The 11250-nt window shown below is 41.9% G+C and overlaps 1 protein-coding gene across 1 annotated transcript in view; it reads right to left on the bottom strand.

Moving 5' to 3' along the window:
• ATG7 (autophagy related 7) overlaps positions 1–11250 on the bottom strand; it is a 288133-nt gene that overhangs the window by 240601 nt on the left and 36282 nt on the right. The window contains exons 6-7 of the mRNA XM_017858252.1: positions 8472–8588; positions 6375–6524 (exon numbers count right to left, since the gene is read on the bottom strand). Of these exons, the coding sequence (XP_017713741.1) occupies positions 6375–6524; positions 8472–8588 (267 nt within the window). The remainder of the gene's footprint in view (positions 1–6374; positions 6525–8471; positions 8589–11250) is intronic.

Raw genomic sequence — 11250 nt, 5'->3', positions numbered from 1 at the left:
AAAAAAAAAAAGAAAAAACAGTGGGAACAATTAGAACATGTGAGTGAAACTTAATGACTCTTGTTTCTCCCAGCCACCTACAAGGAAGAGGATGTTGTTACTGTATGCTTATACACACTGAGGAAACTAAGGCTCAGAGGATTCGGCCCATTAAGCTGTTGGGAACTGAAGTCTAGCCTTCCTACTCTTCTAACACTCCTACTACTGTGTTGGAGTCAGCTCCAACACACTGTGAGCTGAGCAGAAAAAAATGGTTGCTTTCTTTTTCACTACAGGAAGCATTCTGGCTGTAGGAAGTAAGATCATTCACATGTGAAGAGGCTTCCATTCCCTAGTCTCTTTTCCATTCTCCTCATCTGTAAAATGCAGACAATACTACTCACTTTGCAGGGCGTGTAAGGATAAGTGATAGCATGTATGAGTGACCAGCTACATGCTGGGCACATGGTCAAAACTGAGACCATGGCAGTCCCTGCTGTTGGTGGCTGGCAATGTGTCCTCTTCAGGGGCAGGTACCCACTCTCTCATAGTCAACCAAGGCTTCACACACAAGTGAACAGTACCTCCACATGCAAAGCTCCTACTGTGACTTGGAACAAAGAGGACTCATTCACCTCCTGACCTTAACAATCCACAGGCTCCCTGCTAGGCAGGCTAACTCCTGTCTTTTCCTTAATCTTCCTCCAAGCCAGGGCCTCCGAGAGTCTCAGTGCTCTGTGCATCTCTGACAATAGATGCAGAACTGCATGTAGATGTGTATTTTTCTGGGGTGAGGATCCACTGCTTCCAAAAACTTCTGAGACATTATGCATTTGCACCCTACTCCAAATTAAGAACCCCTGCTCTGAATCAGCCACGCAGATCATATACCTCCCCTGTATTCTGTCTCCTGTCACTCCAGTAACCATGTGTGTAACTCATTAGACATAAATTGAGGTGTGCAGACAATTTGGGAAAGCCTTTGTAAACTACATGGCCTTAACCAGACAACAGAACGCTCACATCCAAGAGAACACTTACAATGAACTAATACTAAGAGCTACCCTGTACTTACTGAAGGCCTACTGTGTGCCAGATACTGACCAGGTGCTTCCCATGAGCAATCTCCAGTCTTTGCAACTCATTTATGCATGAATTCATCCTTCCATTGCATTTTACACACCAGGCCTTCTGCTATGGGATGCAGACACAATGGTGGGAAATCAAAGATAGGGTACCTGTCCTGGTGGAGCTTACATTTAAATGAGAGAAAAATACATTAATCAAAGATCACTCAAAAAACCGTAAAATTATGGACCAGGTGTGGTGGCTCACACCTGTAATCCCAGCACTTTGGGAGGCTGAGGTGGGTGGATCACCTGAGGTCAGGAGTTGAGACTGGCCTGGCCATCATGGCGAAACCCCGTCTCTATTAAAAATAAAACAATTAGCCAGGTGTGGTGGCGTATGCCTGTAATCCCAGTTACTCAGGAGGCTGAGGCAGGAGAATCACTTGGACCCTGGAGGCGGAGGTTGCAGTGAGCAAAGATCGTGCCATTGCACTCCAGCCTGGGCAACAAAGAGTGAAACTCCATCTCAAAAAAAAAAAAAAAAAGAAAGAAAGAAAGAAAGAAAAGAGAAGAAGAAAAAAGAAGGGATACACAGTGATATGAGAGCTTATACAGAAGGAATAAACCTTTTTATAGAGGTCAGGGAAGGGTTTCCTTGAAAGAGTGAGCACTTAACAGAGCAAAGGGGAGGTCGGGGGAGGGAAAAGTAGAAGTGGAGAAAGGAGAGAGAAGAGAGTTCCAGGCAAAAGGTGCATGCAAAAGCCCTGTGGCAGGGAAAGTGGAACGACTTGGGGCTGGATGCCCACAGGGGCCAGGCCACACAGACTCTTGTAGGCCATATTAAAGAACTTAGCCCCTATTCTTAGAACACAGGGAAGAAGACATTCAGGTGTTTCATTATGATAGGGACATGATCAGATCTGCTTTTCTAAAGAAAACTGTGGGGATGATGTGGGAATGAACTGGAGAAGCCCAGAGTATATACAAAGAGGCTTGTTAGGAAGTTGCTGCAGTATAGCAGAGATTGAGGTGGTAGCAGAAGAAATGCAAGGTGGCAGGCTGAGAGACATTCAGGACATGAAATCCACAAGACATGGGTGGTAGGGGGAAGAGAGCTGTCCGGTAGGATGACCAGATTTCTGGCTCGTGTGACTGGATAGAGGCAGCATCATTCTGAGCCAGTGAAGCCAGAAAAGGACCAGTCTTGGGACAAAGATTATATGGTGCAGAAGGAGGCAAGCAGGCAGCTGGATAATGTGGCCGGGGGTCCAGAGGGAGGTTCAGGCTAGTGGGAGAAAACGGAATTACTTGGGAGGAAATGGTTTCTGGCGTTGCAGGCACAATGAGATAACCCAGAAGAGAAACAGGTTGAAGAGAGAAACTCAGAGGGATTCCAATATTTCTCTGTCCTACACATGAGGACACAGGGCTCAAAGAGAAGCATGACTTTTCAGGGAACAAAGTGCTGGTGGGAGGAGGAGGGGGCAGAATCAAGTAAAACATGAAGCCAGAGCCCAAGTGCAGGAATTTATACTGAAAAGAATGCCTATTTTTAAAAAAAGAGGGTGAAAACCTTCAAGGAAAAGTCATGGCTCAAAGGGAAACTGGCATTATGCTAAAGAGAGTGAATGAGGTTAATGCAATAAAAGCAAGAATCACTGAAAATGATGTCTAGAAATTATTTCTCTAGGGTTCGACCCTGCCCCCGGCAAAAGTCTTCTTTAATTTTCATACCAGTTCACAATTCTCTCTCTCTCCTCTCAGCATTCTCGCATCATGTGTCTCTTAAGTGTCCAGCATTGCACTAAATGTTGAGGATGCAGAGTGGGGACAAACAAGATTCAGTGCTAAAGGTGCTGACAGGCTGGGGATATGGGGCAGGCAGAAAAGTGAATCAACCATTACTTTGGAGACCAGTGAGTGCTAGGAGGGAGGCTGCTACCAGAACACAGAAGAGACATGAAATGGTGCAAGCAATCAGCCAGTGCGTCCTGGGATGATGAATCAGAAAGGTAGGTGAGGCAGCTGCCAGGTGACAGAAGGGAGACAGAGAGATGTCTGAAGGCAGAGAGATGGGGGGAAAGCACGTGGCATTTGGAGGGCACAGGGGCAGCCAGAGCACAGGATGTATCTTGGGAAATATAAAATGAGGCTAGTGATGGACAGGAACCAGAACGGAAGAGACCTCAAATGCCAAGCTAAGCAGTTTCAACGTTATCCTGAAGTCAACAGGAACCTTAGAAGGGTTTTAAGTAGAAGACTTACATGATCAAATTTACACATTAGAAAATGCACTTGGACAGCAGTGCGGAGGAGAGACAGGAACATTCAGGGCCACAGGTAGGAAGGGCAGCATGAAAGCTATAAAACTCCCATGAGGCCGAAACGCTCTAAGGCTTCTGGTGATCTTTTCTAGAATAAGATAAGGCATAGACGACCAACCAAAGTACCACGCGTATCAATATTTTGAACTTATCTTCCATTACTTGAATTTCTACTTAACTTTCCACAGGTCAATGTCTCATCTCCTCTAGAAGACCTTAGGTTGTGTGAGAACAAGTACAATTGTATCTCAAAATTTCTGGCCCATAAGGAGGTGTTCATCACATGTGCTGAGTAATTCCAGGCTTTCCTGAGATACAACTGTAACCAAGTGAAGGACAATGTGCCTGAACCCGACAAGCAGACAGGCAGTTAGACTCAGGGACAGGGCACTGGTGAATCGCCCAGAGGACTTCAGAGGAGACCCCGTCTTTCAAAATATGCTGCTGTTGAAATATAAAGGAAGTGGAAACATTGAGCATCTACCATGTGCTCGGCATTTTATTCACATTATCATGTTTAATCCTCACAAAACCTTATAAGGAGGTGGCAATACCACCATTTAACAGATAAACTAATACAAAGAAAAGTTATGCAGTTTCCCCAAGGTCAAGGGAATGGTATAAAGGGCATAGGCTTGTGGCCCGGCACAGTGGCTCACGCCTGTAATCCCAACACTTTGGGAGGCCAAGGCAGGTGGATCACGAGGTCAGGAGTTTGAGACTAGCCTGGCCAATATGGTGAAACCCCATCGCTACTAAAAATACAAAAATTAGCCGGGCATGATGGTGCACACCTGTAGTCCCAGCTGCTTGGGAGGCTGAGGCAGGAGAATCGCTTGAAGCCGGGAAGCGGAGGTTGCAGTGAGCCGAGATCGTGCCTCTGCACTCCAGCCTGGGCAACAGCAAGACTCTGCCTCAACAACAACAAAAAGAAATGGCATAGGCTTCGTAATCAGACAACGTGGTTGCGTGACTTTGAGTCTCAAACAGAAAATGCAGATACTAATTAACTAACCACAGTTAGTAACTAACATTTGTTCCACAGAGTTATTATAGAAGGAGTAAGTATGTGGAAGTCCCTTTTAAATTAATTGTAAAGCATTGTTCAAACTGTTATTATTTTGGTAGAGCTGTACTTTGGGGAGGACCACTTATTTACCAAGTAAAACCTGACCTACAGTCACTTCCAAACACAGGCCATTTAATCCTGCCTGCTATGACAACAGGACTTCACACCAGATTGGACTTTAAACTATTAATGGTCTTACTGCTATACTAATTTAGCTGTGGTTCTGTGAAATCACCTGGGGAAAGAATTTTAATAAAATTCAAACTTCAGTCCTCAATTTAAAAGCTTCCTCTGGGCCAGGCACGGTGGCTCACGCCTGTAATCCCAGCACTTTGGGAGGCCAAGGTGGGCGGATCACAAAGCCAGGAGATCGAGACCATCCTGGCTAACATGGTGAAACCCCGTCTCTACTAAAAATACAAGAAAAAAAAAAAGGGCTTCCTCTGAAAAATAAAATGTAAATGTAGTTGATTTTAAAATGTGCTTTAAAAAAAAAAAGCCATCCTAAGTTCAGGCTAAAGAATAACCAGACCGTCAGTTAAAGGCTTCCCTTTTTTCAGCTCTGATACATTCACATGGCTATGGAGATGATTCTATTTGATTTCAGAACTTCCTAACACTCATAAATCTTTGTTATTTTTAGTTCATAGTCTCCTGTATGGCTAAGACAACTTCCTATATATTTGATCACTTCTAAAAGACACTTACAGTACTCTTTCATTCATTCAAAAGAATTTTATTGAGGGCCTCAGATAAGTACTAGACACTATACGGACACAAATTCGTAAGGCTTGGGCCCTGCCCTCTTGGAGCTTACAGTCTAATATGGCACAAAAAGAAATTTGTACAAGGTACTAGACCTGCAAATGTGGATCAGGGAATAAATGCAATGACTTCAGATAGGGATAGATCATACATGGCCACACCATGAAAATGCTTCACAGTGAAGACAGAATTTCAATAAGGACAGAGAGAATTTCTTAGGGTTTTCATAAGTAGAATATGTTTTAGGAAGATGATATAACGTGAGAAAAAGAAAGATACAAAAAAAGTTTTAGGTGTATCTGATGGGAAGGGGATGGAGATTCTTCAGAAAAATAGATAAGATTAGCTGGAGCAATGCTTTATGAGGAAAATAGTGGAAGATAAGGCAGGAAACGCAGTTTGGAGCCAGAAGGAAGACACTATTAGGCTCTTGGTTATTTAGAATGATATACTAAATGTGGGTAGTTCAAGGGAGATTCTTCTACAGTACTGTTGCTCAAGATGGAAACAAGATTCTAAGTGTACAGGAGTTTGATATGAGGGGCCTGAACTACAGGGTAGTTCTGGGAATAAAAATTAAAACATAGGGGTAAAATACATCAGGAGGGAAAAAGGAAATAACTTTAGCACTAATAGAGAGTAAGGTATTGGTTGGGCGCAGTGGCTCATGCCTATAATCCCAGCACTTTGGGAGGCTGAGGTGGGTCACGCATTCAAGACCAGCCTGGCCAACATAGTGAAACCCCATCTCTACTAAAAATACAAAAAATTAGCCAGGTGTGGTGGCGGGCACCTATAGTCCCAGCTACTCGGGAGGTTGACCAGGAGCATCGCTTGAACCTGGGAGGTGGAGGTTGCAGTAAGCCAAGATTGCGCCACTGTGCTCCAGCCCAGGCGACAGTACGAGACTCCGTCTCAAACAAACAAACAAAAAAAAGAGTAAGGTATCAAAATTACTCTGAGCTATAGTAGAGCTAGAAAAACCTGGAGGAGCTGATTCGATAACTGCAGAGGTGGGAGAGGGTAGAGATAAGGAAATGTTCTTAAACATCCTTTGAAAGCTAAGGAAATCTAAACAAGTTTGAATTTTGCAGTGGTCTCTTGTAACATGAACTTCAGATTTTTTAAAAAACTATATAATAAAATGATACTCAAAGTTTATCTGACCTTCATCCTTTGACCTTGGAAGAAATCACTGTAGTGTTTAAGCAAGGAAACCAGCACCGTGTTCTCATCATACTTGATTAAGAAGTAAGGAAGAGCTGTGACTCCTTCTGTTTGACAAAGATTATCATATGCACACTCTAATGATTCAATCTGAAAACAGAAAACACATCGTTATTCTCTAAAAAATAACATATCTAGTTCTGAGCTAAAAACTAACTCAAAATAAAAGGTACCTTAAAACCAGAAGACTGGAAATGACTGATCACACTCCTCTTACTCTATTACAGCAAACGAACATAGAAGTGCCTCCAAATAATATCACTTAGCTTTTATATAACGCTTTCTAGGTGCATGGTGGTGTGTGTCTTAGGAGCACAAAGGGACATTTTATGGTACAACATGGTGGTTCCCTAAACTGTCAGAGTTTTAGAGAGGTAACCAAACATTCTTTCTCTCCTATGATAATCCAACATGAATCTACCCCAATGAATTTTACCCTGAACCTTTCCATAATCTTCAACAGGTTTACTGAGACATGACTAACATACCATACAATTCACCCATTTATTACTTTTTGAGACAGGTGTCTTCCTTCTGGCTCTAAGCTGCCTTTCTTGCTCTGTCACTCAGGCAATCACAGCTCACTGCAGCCTCAACCTCCTGGGCTCAATCAATCCTCCTACCTCAGCCTCCTGAGTAGCTGGGACTATAGGCACATACCACCATGCCCGGCTAACTTTTTTGTATTTTTTATAGAGAAGGGGTTTTACCATATTGCCCAGGCTGGTCTTGAACTTCTAAACTCAAGTGATCTACTTACCTCTGCATTCCAAAGTGCTGGAATTACATTAGAGGTGTGAGCCACTGTGCCTGACCCAATTCACCCATTTTAAGTACATAATGCAATGTGTTGTTTTTTTAGTATGTTCACAGGGTTATGCAACCACCACAGAAATAATAATTATAGAACATTTTTGTCCTCAATAAAAGAAACCCCATACCTGCCAGCAGTCAATCCTCATCCAAAATCCTTTTTCCCCACTTACATTTCTTCTTGGGAAATTAGTTCCACAAAACCACAACCTTGGATTTGTACGAAATTAAAAAAAAAAAAAACTTTAAATCAATAATGGCTGCTCCCTGAACAGCTCCAAGAAAGCTCCCTGAATGATGGCTTCAGTATTCAGGGCTTTAGTGATTGATGTGTTTCATGAATTCAAGTCATCTTGACACATAATCTTTACTTTAACAACAATCAGAATTCTCTAGTTTAGGGTCTCTGTTTTACCAGCCTGATTATTTTAACTGCTCTTCTGGGAACCATCTCTAATGACCTTATTATCTATCCCAAATGTCACCGACTAACTCTGCATGTACTGCGCCAGGTAGAAAAGTTCTGCAACTTGGTACCAGGGTCGGAGAATGCCTTCTGTTTTGTTTCAAAGACTTGTTCCCAGAGTATACTGCCTTATGTTTCCCCACATTGAAAATGAAGACCACATTTTGGTAAATTATTTCGGTGTTTCAAAATATTCCCATAATTCCCCCTTACTGGCTTAGCGTTTCACCAAATACCACTGAAAACCTGGAAAATTACTGTTCACTACATCTTCAAAATGACATTATAGACCAGGCAGGGTGGCTCATGCCTGTAATTCCAGCACTTTGGGAGGCTGAGGTAGGCAGATTGCTTGAGCCCAGGAGTTGAAGACCAGCTTGGCCAACATGGCAAAACCCCATATCTGTTAAAAGACAAACATTAGCCAGGTGTGGTGGGATGCCTATAGTCCCTGAGAAGGCTGAGATGAGAGAATCACCTGAGCCTGAAAAGTTGAAGCTACAGTGAGCTATGATCGTGCCACTTCACTCCAGCCTGTGTAATGGGGGTGAGACCCAGTCTCAAAATATATATAAATATACATACAAAAAAATGACTTTACAAACATTTTCTAAATAAGTCTGCTCCTAAAACCTTTGGAGGATTTCAGTCACCACCTCTTCATTCAGAGAAGTACCTGTTTGTCTTTGGAAAGAACTAGATAACTACTCTCACACATTCAACCCAATTTTTTGTGCATTTTGGTTATTTGTTGATACCTGTTTTAGTGAAAACCTTTGATCCAAACCCACTGGCCCCTGAATGAGAGGTAAACTCTCTGGAAGGCAGAGGGCAGGATAGCAAAACCAATAGTAGAAGTGGTACTTCTTTAGATCCTAGAATAAAAAATATAAATAGGTTATTAGAATAGCACCATTAAGTTAAGATGAAACGCATCTATTAATGTAGCTTCACAAGGCCAATTAAGATAGCAAAGCTGATGCAAACCAAGTGTGTCCAGCTTGTCAAATATCCTCATCCCCAACAGAACTCATGATCCAATAAAGGACTTTTTAATTCCCAAAATAGTCTCATATACCACCACTAATAAAATGATCACAAACACAATATACTTTTTTGGCCACTTGCTAACAGAAAATGTGCAATATGTAATTGTTATTATCATCATCATCCTTTAACCTACAAAACCCCCCTGGGAGGTAATTATTATTATCCCATTTTATAAACAGAAAACTGAATCTTACAAAGGGGTAAAAAACCTGAACAACAACAAAAAAGATGGCAAAGGGCAGAGAAGAGATCATAACTCTGCTTCCAAAACTTAAGCTTTTTTCCACTGACCATACATACTCAATGCACTATCTACAGAAGCACAACTTCCAAATAGTTACCATTCTCTTCACAATCAAATAAAGTACATGTTATTAAGGAAGCTGTGCTATTCACATACCTATGCATGCCTGAAATAATACAATATTGCTTTTGGAAATGCCTTAGTGGATTTAAGTCAACAACTATCAAGCCCTTGGTATGTGCAATGCAAAACATAAAACACTGACAATAAGATGACAATAAACCCCAGTCCCAGACATCAGGCAGCTCACTTTGTGGATGCAGCAGAGATAAAGTGAGTGCATGATTACAGCCACGGAGAGGCTCTAAGTAGTAAGCTGCATGGGTGAATAGAAGAGGTTACATCTTCACGGGTGTATCCGACCGATCCCCCACCAGGGTAGGTGACCCAGGGGAAAGGATTTGTGAGGCTGTCTTTGACTGTGTTCCCACTCACGCTAATGGCTCTTGCTTCAGAATTCCTACAGCTTTTGGGGCCTTAATTAAATTCATGGTAGTATTCCAGACATATGTGGATATTTGGCAGCTTGCCTACAAGCCTGTGACCACTGAATATGAATGCGGCTTATGTGACTAATTAATATTTTTTCTTGAATCTTGCTAACAATTAAAATTGGATGGTTGTTAAATGACTTTTTATTGAGATATAATTCACATGCCATAAAATTCACCATGTTAAAGTATATAATTTAGTGGTTTCTTTTTAGTATAGTGATATGGTTGTACCATCCAGAATATTTTCATCACTTCAAAAAGAAATCTCATACATATTAGCAGAGATTCCCCATTCCCCCTCCTCTCATCCCCTGGCAACCACTAATCTATTTTCTGTCTCTATGGATTTGCCTAGTGTGGACTTTTCATATAAATGAAATCATACTAGATGACTTTTAAAATGTAAATGTATATGTAGACATGTGTACAGATGAGAAAGTCTAATAACGGTAGTTATTAGACTTTATAACTACCATTATAATTCTCTAATTCTGCGGTCTCTAATTCTGCTATTCATTGATCAACTAAGAACAAATTCCCTCTTCACAATGGCAAAATGAACTGCAAAACTGAAATTAATGAACTATCTAGTCCTATGAGTCCTAAGAACAGCAGAAGCAAAGCAAAAACACCTCCAGAGATTATTTTCTCTTCTTTGTACTTAAATGATTTGTCATAACTGATCTTTAGTAAAAGGTTAAACAATTCAAGATGAAGAACCTCACAAATCCTTTTTTTTGTTTTTTGGAGATGGAATCTTGCTCTGTCACACAGGCTGGAGTGCAGTTGCGCGATCTCGGCTCACTGAAACCTCCACCTTCCGGGTTCAAGCAATTCTCCTGCCTCAGCCTCTCGAGTAGCTGGCTGCCACACCCAGCTAATTTTTTTTTTTTAATTTTAGTAGATATGGGGTTTCACTATGTTGCCCAGGCTGCTCTAGAACTCCTGAGCTCAGGCAATCCGCCCACCTCGCAAAGTGCTAGGATTACAGGCATGAGCCACTGCACCCAGCCGGACCTCACAAATTCTAAGAAACTTTATCAGGTCATCTTCAAAAGCCAAAAGGCTTGCATTTCTTAGGATTCTTTTCAGGATACAAAGGACCTCCATTAAATTAAACAAAGTCCTTCGTGTCTGAAGATTTTAAAAAATAGATACTTACAATTTTGTTTTAAGCCAGGCTAATAATGCTCAGTAAACAAGGCAACAAGACCAACACACATACTGACTCTAGCAAACCTTAAAACTTTAAGTAAGAGCTAATGTTATTTTTCTCATTAAATGCAAACTGTCAGCATGTTCTACTAATGAGAATTCTTGGTAAAGAAAGCGTACTGACGTTCAAGTAACTAGAAATCTTTAACTAGCAATACTTACAATTTATCCCAGTAAAGAACCTACAGGCCAGGCGTGGTGGCTTATGCCTGTAATCCCAGCACTTTGGGAGGCCGAGGCGGGCGGATCACAAGGTTAGGAGATCAAGACCATCCTGGCTAACACGGTGAAACCCTGTCTCTACTAAAAATATAAAAAATTAGCCAGGTGTGGTGGCACGGGCCTGTAGTCCCAGCTACTCAAGAGGCTGAGGCAGGAGAATGGGGTGAACCTGGGAGGCGGAGCTTGCAGTAAGCCGAGATCGCACCACTGTACTCCAGCCTGGGCGACAGAGTGAGATTCCGTCTCAAAAAA

This window comes from Rhinopithecus bieti, unplaced genomic scaffold, assembly GCF_001698545.2.
Source record: "Rhinopithecus bieti isolate Rb0 unplaced genomic scaffold, ASM169854v2 scaffold_48368, whole genome shotgun sequence".
In the NCBI taxonomy this organism is placed as follows: Eukaryota; Metazoa; Chordata; class Mammalia; order Primates; family Cercopithecidae; genus Rhinopithecus; species Rhinopithecus bieti.
Note: the sequence above shows the minus strand (reverse complement) of the source record. Positions and strands in the feature narration are given on the sequence as shown.